General features: G+C 37.5%; 1 protein-coding gene across 11 annotated transcripts in view; it reads left to right on the top strand.

The window, feature by feature from the left end:
• The window catches only part of LOC136843436 (neuronal calcium sensor 2), a 988,260-nt gene that overhangs the window by 877,959 nt on the left and 94,241 nt on the right, over positions 1 to 16,060 (top strand). For all 11 annotated transcript variants that reach the window (XM_067111914.1, XM_067111913.1, XM_067111915.1 and 8 more), the window contains one exon: positions 231 to 342. In XM_067111914.1, the coding sequence (XP_066968015.1) occupies positions 232 to 342 (111 nt within the window). In that variant the 5' untranslated portion in view covers position 231. The remainder of the gene's footprint in view (positions 1 to 230; positions 343 to 16,060) is intronic.

The following is a 16,060-nucleotide window of genomic DNA, read 5'->3' as shown; positions in this document are numbered from 1 at the left end:
TACTGCAAATGGGACCCCCCTAAATAAAGCATTGAAGAATCATTCTGAAACTGCAGTAACTTGTGTATTAGTGTTTCACGAGCCCAGTAGGTGGCATATCTCAATTTCGAAAATTTTTGTAGATACTGCAGTTATCCACTTTAGGGCAGATATGTCACCACAACCTTCATGACGTCTGACTAGCTGCTCCTCACTCACTCACTCACTCTCTTTCTCTTTCTCTCTTTCAGAATGGGGTGCTTTGGGAGTAAAGAGAAGCTCTCAAAGGAGGACCTGGAGTTTCTCAAGACTCACACTCGCTATGATGAGACGATGATCAAGGAGTGGTACAAAGGATTTAGGGTAAGTGACACGAGCAGTTTTATTTAACCCCCTCCCTCCCTCTCCTCTTCCTCTCACCCCTCCTCCCCATATCTCTCTCTCTCTCTCTCCTGGCGGTCATGTAATATTCGGTCCTTTTCCAATTGTAGTGCTTACAGAAGTGCTGCGCGGCATCAGGCAGCCCAGACACTGCCGCGTGAGTCTGGGGAAAAGCCCTCTTTACAGTGAATGGCATTGGCTCTGATGGAGAAACAAATCCACTGTTATTTGTGGGTACAAATATAACAGATTTTCCCGAAAGCTCTCTGATTAGATTTATTTTTAAATATATTTGTACCCGTACATGCCTGTGGATTTGTTATTCTCCATTTCAAGACTCATCCTATTATGAGTATTTTTTTTTATTTGTCTGTGATATTATGCACACCTTTTCCACCTGTTGATTATTAGACAAAGGTCGCTCACAAAGGCTGATACGGTACTCAGGCAGCATTACATAACATAAATTAATACAGATGACAGCATAGGACAACATTACAGTGTGTACATAAGAAATTGTTCCTTAAAAGATTGCACAAAAAAATTTAGCGTTGGTCAGTTTTGCAACCAGAACACATTGACGTGTTTTCTTATGTTAGAGTTAAAAGATCCGCAGTTATATCTACCCTTTTATATTGGTAATTATAATAACATATGTATATACAAGTATAATCTTTAAACCATCGGTAATGTTGATATTGAGTTCGATGTATGAGATTCTCAGGATTGCTGGCTAAAATCTTGGATTGTTGAAATGTTGAATTTTGTTTAAATTTCTCTTGTTAAGATTTTGTTCTATTTATCGTTCATATATCAGCTACAGTAGGCGCTTCCATGCCATTGACATTATTTTCTTTGAATTTTCTTAATGATTATCGTTATTAGACAATATGCATAATACTCCTATTGCACTTCAGTAAATATCCTATTTGTTCGAACTCGCTCTGGCGTGTATAATACTTCTCGGAGGTGATTGTGGTAATTAGTTCCATACAGTTTCATTTGTACCCTTAATTAATTGATAATAATTGATTAATATTTTACCTAATTATTTATTAGTTTTCCATTTTTCTAATAACTGATCTCCTCTTTATGCATTTCCTTTCAAATGAACACCACATTCATTGGACGCTTTCAAATGAACACCACATTCTTTGGACGCCTGAATTTCAAGTTAGTGGCCCCTACAGGCCTGTTCCATATGAATAGGGTTCAACTTCTGATTAACAATAATAATAATAATAATAATAATAATAATAATAATAATAATAATAATAATATCTGTAAACTAGCGTGAAATAACTTAGTCTAAACAGATGTAGCCTGCCATAGTGCTTTTCTGACTCATGGGAGGAATTTTGAAGTGAGATGCATTGTCATGATATTTGGGGTTCCAACATTTTTTATGGCGGGTCATTTGTGTGCAGCTCACATCGAAAGAAGCGCTTGCTATTTTTGGGGGGGCTAGCATTTTGCTATTGGTGCTTCGCGTTGTGCTGGTGTTCCGAGCCTCTGTTTCATTAAGTGGAAACTGAAATGCTTTTTTTTTTTTTTTTTTTTTTTTTAAGTTTGGTGGTATAGATTGTCATTAGATTTTTAGTTAGGTGTGACGGTTAGAGAATACAGATAAAAATTTTCAGTGGCTATTTAAGGTTTGCTTAGGGAGAATACCTTCTCGGGTCGAATTACTCTCTGCATTCATAACACATTTGTATGGATTAAAGCATACTTCAGGGTTTATAACGTTACTTGATGAACATTCCTGAATTGGCCATGTATGGTGTTCTGCATTCTTGAATTGGGCATGTATGGCGTTATGCATTACCTGAATTGGCCATGTATGGCGTTATGCATTACCTGAATTGGTCATGTATGGTGGCATGCATTACCTGAATTGGCCATGTATTGTGTTATGCATTACCTGAATTGGCCATGTATGGTGTTAAGCATTACCTGAACTGGCCATGTATTGTGTTATGCATTACCTCAATTGGGCAAGTATGGTGTTATGCATTATCTGAATTAACCATGTATGGTGATAATCATTACCTGAATTGGCCATGTATGGTGTTATGCATTACCTGAGTTGGCCATGCATGGTGGTATGCACTTTCACATGTAGTGTCGAGGTAAAATGCCGAAGTGAGTGTGATTTTTTTAGTGTTGGTGATATTGGTGAAGACGCGTTTGTATCTTCCTATAGAGAAACGAGTAATGTTGGTTGAAACGTGTTTGTGCATCAGTAAACAAACAGTGGCTGTTACATTTCAGCCGTAGAATCCTCTTTAGATGAGATATTTTGTTAAAGCATTGCCAGCTTGCATTAAATGTGGGGCTGTTGTACGAAGGTCTTTGTTTTAATTGTGTGTCCCGAAACAATACTGTCAGTTTCTATCCAGTCCCCTCCTACAGTTTTTCTACAATTTAATTGTAGATCCTTGTTAGGTAATGATTCGTACCGACCTTATTTTCTCACATTTTTAGTTTGTTGAAAAGAAAACTATTGTGCCGGCCTTGTCTGTCCGTCCGCACTTTTTTCTATCCCCACTTTTTCTGTCCGCCCTCAGACCTTAAAAACTACTGAGGCTAGAGGGCTGCAAATTGGTGTGTTGATCATCCACCCTCCAATCCTCAAGCGTCCCAAATTTCAGCCCTATAGCCTCAGTAGTTTTTATTTTATTTAAGGTTAAAGTTAGCCATAATCGTGCTTCTGGCAACTATATAGGCCAAGCCACCACCGGGCCGCGGTTCATACAGCATTATACCGAAACCACCGAAAGATAGAGCTATATTCGGTGGCCTCGATTATACGCTGTAACGGCTGTACAGAAAACTCGATTGCGTCGAAAAAACTTCGGCACATATTTAACATGTTTTTTATCGTTCTCAAAGGGAACATCTCTTTAATGTAATTGACTAGTATTTGAAATTAACCAAGTTTTTGTCATTGATAAATTCTTTAAAAACTCCAGCCTATGTGAGGAGAGAGAGAGAGAGAGAGAGAGAGAGAGAGAGAGAGAGAGAGAGAGAGAGAGAGGGGGCCTTCACGTAAAGTCGGCCACAGTGAAAGGAAAGATGGATAAAGAAGTTAACCCTCTCTCTCTCTCTCTCTCTCTCTCTCTCTCTCTCTCTCTCTCTCTCTCTCTCTCTCTCGTCCCCTATCCTCGCTTATTAGGATTATGAGATGAAAAAGTAAAAGAAAGAATTCCGTTCGGTCATTAATCTCCCTCTAATGAGGATAGGTGGATTTTGTCGAATTTCGGAGGTTGATTATCACTTTTCTTTCCTCTTCTCATGTTTTCGTTCTCTCTCTCTCTCTCTCTCTCTCTCTCTCTCTCTCTCTCTCTCTCTCTCTCTCTCTCTCTCTGAAGACTTCTCCCAAGAACTTAAAGACCCGGAATTTGTGTCCTGAATGTAAGTGACTATTATTATTATTATTATTATTATTATTATTATTATTATTATTATTATTATAATAAAACATTATTATAATCCAAACACGCCCATTTTCTGTAATTCAAGTTGAATTCCCACTGGATAGAAAGCCCGTGTTTGAAAAGATGATGCAAACAGAAAAAAAAAAGAAATTAAAATTTCTTGCTGATGGAAATCTAAGATTAATGCGTAGTGATTATAGCTGGAGGAAACCTTGACGATACCTTGCTGTGAAAAAGAAGATTAACATGAAACGGAAAGGAAAGAAAAAGGAAATGAGAGAGAGAGAGAGAGAGAGAGAGAGAGAGAGAGAGAGAGAGATGGGGGTGGGAGTGGCATCTAAATGCTAATTATTGAAACACACTGGGCCCTCCAACTCATATGTTAAAAGCAGCTTAGTTTTAACTTAGTTTTAAAGCAGTTACCTAACTGAAATTCTTGATCTGGCTATAATGGCTTTAGAAATACATGAAGGTAAATGCCTGCTAATTACCTAAATCATTTTAGTCACTGCTCGTTTCATCTTGATAACAAAGGTACAGAAAATGCGGTGTGCATTCAAATTGTCGACTTTTGGGCCTGGCGCCTAAGGTAGGGTGTCAGTAACACTTGGTATTTTACAGGGCTTTGGCGTTATTATACCCCCATCATGGAATCAACTTTGATGCATAAATACTCAGAACATAGTTGTGTTGAATGCAGTAGTAGCGGAATTTATCAGTTAATGAAAACCGATATTCAGGTTCATGAGATCGAACCCATTAAGTTCGGTGACACGGACGAGGCGAAGGTCGATTCCCTTTGTGAAACGAGTTCTCTTATCGGAAAAATTATGGTTTTGCACGAAAGATACTTTTAGGGGACACGATGGTAATTGAACTTTTGCGAGTACATTTACATTTTTATCTGTTTATTTATTAATGTGTTAATTTTTAATAAGTGGTCTCTTTTTGTATTTCCCACTACCCTTTGTTTTTATTTCTGATGAACGCCATATTCTTTGTAAGCTTGAATTTCAAGTCAGTGGCCCCTGTGGGCTTTTCCATAAGAATAGGGTTCATCTTCTGAATAATAATAATAATAATAATAAATTATTTCCTAAAAGTGTTATATTCTCTATTATATTCCCTATTATAAGTGACTTTGCAATGTGTTCAGCACTCTCAAAATATTAATATCTCGTGGATTTATGTACATTGCAGTTTCAAAATTTATTTTAAATGTCTTTTAAGGGGAAGGGGGATTGGTTTGTGTTCATGATGCACTTTAATTATAACCATCAATCATTTCTTAATATGATTATGGAGGGTACTACTTTTGGCTCCTCTGCAACAATTGGCCCGTTGCAACTTGGATGGACTTCACGCTAAGCGTTTGTTTGAATTGTTTGTTGCAAACAATTTCATCTACAAACCCCGTCCGTTCTAATGGCATAAGGTGCTTCCGAGAGCCCCCCCTCTCTCTCTCTCTCTCTCTCTCTCTCTCTCTCTCTCTCTCTCTCTCTCTCTCTCTCTCTCTCTCTCTCAAATCATCATCCCCACCCCCTTCCATTATCGTAATGGAGAGGTATTCGCATCTTACCTGGAATCTGCGTGCTTGTGTGTGTATGTTTTTTGAGTGTGTGTATGTGTGTGTTTGCATTTTTGTATGATGTATGTGTGTATGTTTGCTTGAATTTGTATGACGGTGTATGCTTGAGTGTGTAGGAAGGTGTGTATTTTTTCTGAATATGGAGTGGGGGAGAGAGAGAGATAGAGAGAAAGAGAGAGAGAGAGAAGACAACGTTTTACCCCACCATAATGAAATAAATACGAGAAATATAAGCTTACAGAGACAGAGAGAGAGAGAGAGAGAGAGAGAGAGAGAGAGAGAGAGAGAGAGAGAGAGAGAGAGAGGGAGAGAGAGAGTGTTATGGTTTGGAATTCCCTTGGTATATGAAATACCTGCACGGCTGTCGGTAGGAGAAGCTATTTTTTGCCCTGCCAATAATCAATATTCTCGGCTGGTCTTTGTTATTTAATGAGAAATATTTGAAAAAAAGAAGAGAGAGAGAGAGAGAGAGAAAAAAAAGAGATGTGGGCAGCAGTATGTACGAGATATTGCTTTTTTTTTTTTTTTTTTTTAATATGGTTACTGCATGCTTCAATTTTTATTTGCGTTCAGGGTAGTTTTTATTTATGTTTCACGGCATTGTTTAAATGTGAAAAAAAATTTGGCCACGCTTTTGTGACTGTAAATTGTTTTATTTATGGTCCCGTATGTAAAATACGTATTTTTACATTGTTCCTTGAATTCTATTTCACTGTGAAGCTGAGGGCCAGTATATGAAAGCTGTAAAGTGCGAGTCTGGAGAATGTCCAAAATCCAGTGGGTGAGAGTTAGATGTGTATATGTATGTGAGAATAACATTTGACATTTTTTTCCTTTGCTTATGATTTGTCAGCATTGACTTCGTGTGGGACACAAGATGTCCTGTATGGAAGTCCATTGTTTGCAGGTTGCTACTGATAACAATCGGTGGTCTTCGCTCATTTCCTGGATTGGTGACCACCAATGCATTCCAGACTGCACTGTCGCATAAGCTTTGCTGACTGCTTGATAGCACGGTCAGTTGCTAGAAGCCTCCTGAGAACATGGGAGCTTATAGGGGCTTGAAGACCAAGAGACTAAGAGTGAGAATGAATCCTCCTCGTGGTCAGGTCGGCAGCATGACCTCGTTCGGATACTCTGGATGGGGGTTCGAATCCTGCTACTGGACATGAGAATTACTTCATATTCTTGCTTTTGTACCCAGGGCTTTGTAGCAACAAGCGTATCCAAAGAGAGTGAGGAATTCGAGATGTTAAGAGGGCATTTGGTTATTACAATTACACACGTATCGGTAAAAAGTGACCAGTAGATTCTATGAACTCTCTCTCTCTCTCTCTCTCTCTCTCTCTCTCTCTCTCTCTCTCTCTCTCTCTCTCTCTCTCTCTCTCTCTCTCATTGTCAGCCGTGATTTTGAATGCCAGTGTTGTCATGGGCGGTCGGGAACCCAACTGTTTATCACCTTACTTCTGTTAATTTTGTATCTCCTTAGTGTGCGTTATATCTTATACACTAAGAGTCAAGATCCTGTAGCACCCTAATATGGAAAATTGCAGTATCTGCAGAAATTTCGAAATTGAGATGTGCAACCTATTGGCCTCGTGAAACACTAACACACAAGTTGCTGCAATTTCAGAATGATTCTTCAGTGCTTTATTTAGGGGGTCCCATCTGCAGTATCTGCAGAATCAGTAGCAAAGCAAGGGAAAATGGCATTATCTACCATTTTTCTCAGTTTAGTATTTTTGCAGATACTGCAGTCTTCCATTGTAGGGCAGTGTAGTCGTGTTGATTTCTATCGTTTTCTCATTGGTCAGCTTCTGCCTAATTCTTAAGCGGAACAGGCTCCTTGGGGATATCGTGCAATTGGAACTTCGAAAGTTCGAGCGAAGATGGGGTGCATTACTACCCTAATACAACTCTCCTTGTATTTTAATAATTTAATGACATTTTTATCCATTTATTAATTTGTTGATTTATCTTATTTTCTTTTTCTAATAGGTGATGACCTTTCTTTCTGTGTTTCCATTACCTTCTGTTACGTCTTTCGAATGAGCACCATAATCTTTGGAAGCTTGACTTTCTTGTCAGTGGCCCCTTTGGTGGGCTTGTTCCATTTGAATGGGGTTCGTCTTTTGAATAAGAAGAAGAAGGATTTGCGATATGCCAGTGGAAATTGTACCCATAATCATAGGAACACTAGGCACGATACCAAGATCCCTGAAAAGAAACCTGGAAAAACTGGAAGCCGAAGTAGCTCCAGGACTCGTGCAGAAAAGTGTGCTACTAGAAACAGCGCACAAAGTGAGAAAAGTGATGGACTCCTAAGGAGGCAGGATGCAACCCGGAACCTCACACTATAAATACCACCCAGTCGAATAAGGATGACTGAGATAGAAAAAAAAATAATGATAATGATGATGATGATGAGAGGTGAAAGAAGACAAATTGTAAACTTTACATGTATTAAAGGATGTTTTCAGTTTCGCAAGGTACGGAGTCTGTGCTCACGAATACATTTAGCTCATTGGCAATGTCTTCTGACGTAAGCGTGGTCACGGGTATTGAATCTCGCCACAATGCGCAGTGGAACGCTGTAATCCGTGAAGCGTGTGCGCGCGCACGCATACCTCTTTAGTACATACATCCGCAATGTTTTTTTTTTTTTTTTAAGAGCTCTGTATCCAGTATGCTTGGTTTTACGAAGCTGTAGTATTGTGGGAGAATGAATTGCTTTTCAGAGTTTGTAAACTGAGAGGGTGCCGTTTGATGGACATTTAGTAAATATGGTTAATACTTTTCCTTTTTAGTTTGCTGAAAAGAAAACTATTGTGCTGGCTTTGTCTGTCCGTCCGCACTTTTTCTGTCCGCCCTCAGATCTTAAAAACTACTGAGGTTAGAGGGCTGCAAATTGGTATGTTGAACATCCACCCTTCAGTCATCAAACATGCCTAATTTCAGCTATCTACCCTCAGTAGTTTTTATTTTATTTAAGGTTAAAGTTAGCCATAATCGTGCATCTTTTTTTTTTCAATTAGGCGTTTTATTCGTTACTGTACTGTTATGTACTTTACTGTACTGTACCCTACTGTACTGTTCTGTACTGTAGGCTACTGTTCTGTACTTTACTGTACTGTACAATTCTGTGCTTTACTGTACTGTACTGTTCTGTACTTTACTGTACTGGTACTCTTAATTGTTCTCAGTTGCTATCAAGAGAGGCTCATTGTGTGTCGTCTACACTCACAGTCTCGTCGTTCGAGTCAGATAACCTGACAGATACTAATATGTACAAGTCGTGAACTCGAGGATCATTCGGCCTGACTATTCCCTCATGCCATTCACCTCCATGATATGGGGGTCGATGTATCTTCCCCCTATGATCCAGAGGACATTTAAACTGCCTGTTTTATATACATATGCCTGTCATTGTTTTAGTAGGTGAATGTCACAGTAATGACGCTAGGGGATTCATAACCCATCAGTTAGTCTTGGCGTTAGTGTGATATGGGTAGCCATGTCAGTCTGGTTCTCTTACAGAAAACGGAGGAGAGAGAGAGAGAGAGAGAGAGAGAGAGAGAGAGAGAGAGAGAGAGAGAGAGCGGCTGTCCAGTTGCGGGGTCTCTCGTTCAAGCAAGATTTAGCGGTATCGAGCGAAAGAGCAACGGAAAGAGAGAGAGAGAATTTGTGGTATTCATTAGAGAGTGTGAAAAGCGTGTTTCGGGGGAATTCATTCAATTAACCTCGGTATTTATGAAAGACTGGAATCGAGGAAAAAAAATGAGAAATAACAGGAATCGGGAGAATTTATGAAAGACTGGAGTTGAGGCAAAAAAAATGAGAAATAACAGGAATTGGGAGAATTTTTGAAAGACTGGAATCGAGGGGAAAAATTAAGAAATGAACAGGAATCGGGAGAATTTATTAAAGACGGGAATCGAGGGAAAAAAATAAGAAATAAACAGGAATTGGGAGAATTTATGAAATACTGGAATCGAGGAAAAAAAGAGATAAACAGGAATTGGGAGAATTTATGAAATACTGGAATCGAGAAAAAAAAAGATAATCAGGAATTGGGAGAATTTATGAAAGACTGGAATCGAGGGAAAAAAATAAGAAATTAACAGGAATTGGGAGAATTTATGAAAGACTGGAATCTAGGGAAAAAAAAGAAATAAACAGGAATTGGGAGAAAATGCCATGAGGAATATTCCCATCCAGTATATCGGCGGAATGTAGAAAAATGTTCTAACGGAATATATATATATATATATATATATATATATATATATATATATATATATATATATATATATATATATATATATATATAAATATTATATATATATATTGTTTGTTATTGCTGAGTAGAGTCTAGCGGTGGGATTTGGGCAGTAGGAAGTTCCGGGAGTGTGGGTGTTTTTTTTTTTTTTTTTCGATACGTAAAATTTTCCGTTTTTCATTTGGAAGTTCCGATTATCCGTAAATATTCGGATCAGTTTTTTTTTTCACTCCGGTGGAGTGGGATGCCATGAAAAAAGACTATTTCCTTCAGGAAGCTTTTTTTTGTGGATTTTCAATAAATAATTTGGATCAGAGTTTTTTTTTTTCACTCCGTATTGAATTGAATGCCATGAAAAAATAGGCCATTTCATTCTGGAACCTTTTGTGTGCGTGTGTGTGTGTGTGTGTGTGTGTTGTGAATATATGAATCTCAGGTAGTCATTATCTTTCTACTTCTTCTTATCAGTTTTTGGAGCTATTTCTCCAAATTAATATTTTAATGAAAGAGAAAAGCTCATGAAATAATAGTACATAAGTCTTTCAAAAATTCTCTCTTTAATTTTGTAGATGGCAGATGTATAATCCGATAACACAGTTATATTTTGAAAATTATTCTTTCTACTCGAATTGTACAAACAGTCATTGCAAACGAGAAATCACAGAAAAAGATAATAAGAATTAACCACAGAAACAAGAAAATAAGAATTAACCACGGAGAAGAAAATAAGAATTGATCACTGAGAAAAGAAAATAAGAATTATCCACAGAAAGAAGAAAACCATTAATCACAGAGAGAAGAAAATAAGAATTAAGCACAGAGAGACGGAAATTAAAAAATCAGAACATTAAAAAATGGATCAGCAGATAAACATGTCTTCGGATAAACAACAGCACGAGAAAGAAGAGTCAAGATTTATGAAAAATAGAAGGCGAGAAGTTTTTATCTTGTTTGGGAACCTCGGTTCAGAAGCCCGAGATTTGGTTCTCAAAATTCCGAAAGTTGGTGGCGCTTCCTTCCTTCGTCCTCCAGCGAGTTCCTCGCTTGCTTGCTTGCTTTTCATGTCTTTCCTCCTGGAGTCTTTGTGTGTGTACACACACACACACACACACACACATATATATATATATATATATATATATATATATATATATATATATATATATATATATATATATATATATATATATATTATATACAATATATATATGTATATTCTTATGTATATATACATATATATATATATGTATGTATGTATGTATGTATGCATGCTTGGATGTATGTGAAAAACTGTAGCTATTTCCCATGTGTAGATAGCAGGCACTGAGTCCAGCACCAGTGCTTTTGACTTGTATACTTGGTAGTGGATAAACGTGCGCACACGCGCGCGCAGACACACACACACACACGTATATTTACGCATGTGCGTGCGTGTCTTGCGTGTTTATGCATACATATGTCTGACACCAACACAGAAATATGTCTGACACCAACGCAGAAAAAAATTATGAACGAACAACACTCACGTTTGCATTTATAGTAGTTTGGAAATCCGGCCATTTGTTTCGTGGCTATGCATGTCTGCTGTCCGTAAACCAGGCGTGGAATAATTCATTATGCAAATAACTCTTGTATATTTGGTAAGTACCGGCAGATGTAAAGGAAAGAGAGGGTGCCCCCTGAAATCACGGAGAAAAAAAAAATGGCCACTTCGCGGTTGACTTTGTGAAGAAAATAAAATCAGTTCCGTGAATTTATGGTTGACCTTCCAGTGTTGTGATTATAGATCTCTGGATACGTGAAAGGAGAAGTTAATTTTAAAAATGGGTTATTGTACATGGTTGAATTATCAATAAAGAAAAGGTTCTCTGTAAATGCGTCGAATGGAAATCGGATTTAACTGGAGCTGTAGATTCTTTCTCTATTTAGTTTTTTGTAAAAGAAAATTATTGTGCCGGCTTTGTCTGAGGCTAGAGGGCTGCAAATTGATATGTTAATCATCCACCCTCCAATCTTCAAACTTACCAAGTTGCAGCCCTCTAGCCTCAGTGGTTTTTAATATTATTTAAGGTGCCATAATCGTGCGTCTGGCCACGATATAGGACATGCCACCACCGGCCAGTAGTTCAAGTTTTATGGGTCGTGGCTCATGCAGCATTATACAGAGACCACCGAAAGATAGATCTATTTTTGGTGGCGTTGAGTGTACGCTGTAGCGGCTGTACAGAAAACTCGATTGCGCCGAAGAAACTTCGGCGCATACTGTACTTGTTTGAATTTTGGGATTACCTGAACCAGAAGGGTTGAATATTGTTTTGTCATTTACTGTACGTGAAATACAGTGTACGAATATATTTAAGCACTGCCACTTTTAACACCTATTTTGTTTTCTTCTTGTGTGTAAAGCATTTTAGTCTTGCTAATGTAGTTATTTTTGAGGTTTGTTTTATATTTGCCTATTCACACACTTTATGAACTTCCTTAGACCATGTCCACCACTCAGGTGCTGAGAGTAGCCACTGTTGCTGATCCTCGCTGGGAATGCATTTAAAGGCGAAACTTCCGAATGATTTGTTTGGAATAAATGAAGGCAAGGTTTTGTTGAATGAAATTAGGTATCATAATTCCTCATTAGTAATGCCATTTTTTTTCTGGGGTATCTGAATCTCATAACAAATTTTATTTTATATATATATATATATATATATATATATGTGTGTGTGTGTGTGTGTGTAAATATATATATATATATATATATATATATATATATATATATATATATATATATATACACACACACAAAAACACACACACACATATATATATATATATATATATATATATATATATATATATATATATATATATATATATATATATATTTGGTTGTATGTATGTATATATATGTGGGTTTGTGTAAAATATTTATATCCATGAATTCTGAAATATGTAAGTGCAGGGAATGTCGTTGACCTTTGCTCAGCGACGCCAGTATGTGATATATTCTGTTTGTGACTTGTGCGTGCGTGTGCATAGTGCATAAGAGAGAGAGAGAGAGAGAGAGAGAGAGAGAGTTTCCAGAAAAGAAACAAGGCAATAACAGCCTGAACCGTAAGTAATAGGAAGAATAAGTAATAAGTAAGAATGATAACAATGATAGCCATTTACTTGCAATGTTCAAAGTGTAAAAATTGATATGTAAAAGGCGTAAAAATGCGATTGTCAAAATGAGGGAAGCGAACGGTCTTTCGTTAATGATTATTCTGTCGTTTTCAGTTCTTCATCATTCTCATTTTTAGTTTTCTGTAAAAGAAAACTATTGTGCCGGCTTTGTCTGTCCGTCCGCACTTATTTCTGTCCGCACTTTATTCTGCCCACACTTTTTTCGGTCCGCACTTTTTCTGTCCGCTCGCAGACCTTAAAAACTACTGAGGCTAGAGGGCTGCAAATTGGTATGTTGATCATCCACCCTCCAGTCATCAATCATACCAAATTGCAGCCCTTTAGCCTCAGTAGTTTTTATTTTATTTAAGGTTAAAGTTAGCCATAATTGTGCATCTGGCAACGATACAGGCCAGGCCTCCACCGGGTCGTAGTTAAAGTTTCATGGGCTGCGGCCCATAGAGCATTATACCGAGACCACCGAAAGATAGATCTATTTTCGGCGTCCTTGATTATGCGCTGTACAGAAAACTCGATTGCGCCAAAGAAACTTGGGCGCATTTTTTACTTGTTTTATTTCTAGATTGAAATTGCCCCTTTCGGTCAACAGCGTCAGCTTCTGATGATACTAGCGTCGTTTTGTATTTTGGCAGCTGTCAAAAATACTGTAATTTTACGTATCTGTACAGAATAACCGTAACTTATCAGAGGTCTTGTCATTTGTAGACATTGTCGCCATGGACATATCCCTATACGGATTATTATTATTATTATTATTATTATTATTATTATTATTATTATTATTGAAAGGATGGCTGTATTATGCGAATCTATCTTATAAAGGCTCTTTTCTATTTTCATTATAATTCGAATTACAAGGAAATTAGAAAAGATCCTGCATAAGATAAATTTCGCATAATACAGCCATCCTTTTCAATAACACCTGTTTAAGAGAGGGTCTGTTTTCTTCATGTTTTTATTATTATTATTATTATTATTATTATTATTATTATTATTATTATTATTATTATTATTAATAATTTCTTTCTTTTGTCATCGCCTCTTGGACCCCACTGTGACCGATTGCCACATACGCACCGAAAGCGTCTTTGGTCCGTTGCAAGTTTGGGAAACTCCCAACTTAATCTTTTATCCAGCAATGCGAACAACTCAAGCCCAGTTTAAGTCTTTTAATGGACCTTGTCATTCTTTTAATTCATTTTTATCATTTATGCATCGCTTCATTTTGTTCTTATTCTCCTCCTGGCTGTGTAGTTCGGTAATTCGTACAAGGAACAACACCGGAAAACCACATTAGGAGAACGAAAGTTGGAGATACCTGTACCACTGCGGTGCATCCCACCTTCACCTTAGGAGCAATATTGTGTGTGTGTGTGTGTGTATATATATATATATATATATATATATATATATATATATATATATATATATATATATATATATATATATATATAAACAGGTCTAGCTTGCTGTCTTGAGAATTCAACTCAGAAGAACTTAGTTCACAGGTTCTTTTAGCCTTCTTGTGTTTGGATGTTTTTAAATTTGTAATAATAATAATAATAATAATAATAATAATAATAATAATAATAATAATAATAATAATAGACAAAAACACTACTTGCTCCGACAACGTGCTACAGTCCTCTTGGAAATCGTCCCTCTTTTGTGTTAAAAAAAAAAAAAAGGGTAAGGGCGTGAAATATAATTAAGGTAAGCCCACCTTCACCGGGCATTGTTACACCTGAGCGCCCACATGTACAGCAGGTGTGTTTTGTATTTGTTTAGTTCCAAAAGATAAAACACTCTCTCTCTCTCTCTCTCTCTCTCTCTCTCTCTCTCTCAGATGTCAGTGGTGTTGCGTCATCATTCCATTTCAGTGGCCCTTTAGAACCGCATAAAAGGCAAATTGCAACCCGGCCATTTACTTGCTTATGTATTTTGATTGCACGGTAATGAGGCCATTTTGTCGGTTGAAAACTGAAAGGAGGTAATCTCCCGACTCCCATAACCACCCCCCCTCCCGTCTCTCTCTCTCTCTCTCTCTCTCTCTCTCTCTCTCTCTCTCTCTCTCTCTCTCTCTCTCTCTCTCTCTACCGTACCCCTTCAAACGTAATTTGGCGTTGGCTCTATTCTGCCCAGTGACTTCATTCAACGGTGGAGCTTATTCGAGTTATATACAATTTAACCGCTGTGACGTTTGTGTGTGTATGTGTTTGTGTTTGTGTGCCGGCGTGCGCGCGCGCGCGCGCTGGCGTGGATGTAAAGGCTTCGCTTCAAAGGTCTTTAGGCACGGCTAATTTAGAGAGAGAGAGAGAGAGAGAGAGAGAGTTGGATTGGTTACTTGTTTTTGTGTTTATGACTGATGTTTGTTCTCCATTTTGGCCACCCCTCCCCTCCCAGACTTTTGTCGACAAAATGTCGACATTGTTTTAATGTCGACACAGTGTTGTCGACAATGTTTTAATGTCGACAGAATGTTGTCGACATTGTTATAATGTCGACAAACTGTTGGCGACATCGTTGTAACTTCATGCAGTTCACCGTCTCTGAGGCTTTTGCCCGGCTTGGGTGATTCATTACGTTATTGTTTTTCTTTCTGAATTTATTGCATCGCGAGTGCAAGCAGGGCGTGGAGTCTGCAGCTTCACTCCTCTGGCCTTATATTGCTTTCCATACCACTTAGGGCTGAGAGGTTATAACGCGTTGTAATTAGATATATATATATATATATATATATATATATATATATATATATATATATATATATATATATATATATATATATATATATATATATATATCCTCAGAGTTCCTCATTGGATGGGTCGATATCGTATTCGACTAGCACTCTCCTAGGCCCTCGTTCGATTCTCCGGCCGGCCAGTGAAGAATTAGAGGAATTTATTTCTGGTGATAGAAATTCATTTCTCGATATAAAGTGGTTCGTATTCCACAACAAGCTGTAGGTCCCGTTGCTAGGTAACCAGTTGGTTCTTAGCCACGTAAAATGTCTAATCTTTCGGGCCAGCCCTAGGAGAGCTGTTAATCAGCTCAGTGGTCTGGTTAAACTAAGGTATACTTAACACTCTCTCTCTCTCTCTCTCTCTCTCTCTCTATATATATATATATATATATATATATATATATATATATATATATATATATACATATATATATATATATATATATATATATATATATATATGTATA

This window comes from Macrobrachium rosenbergii, chromosome 11, assembly GCF_040412425.1.
Source record: "Macrobrachium rosenbergii isolate ZJJX-2024 chromosome 11, ASM4041242v1, whole genome shotgun sequence".
Lineage (NCBI taxonomy): Eukaryota > Metazoa > Arthropoda > Malacostraca > Decapoda > Palaemonidae > Macrobrachium > Macrobrachium rosenbergii.
Note: the sequence above shows the minus strand (reverse complement) of the source record. Positions and strands in the feature narration are given on the sequence as shown.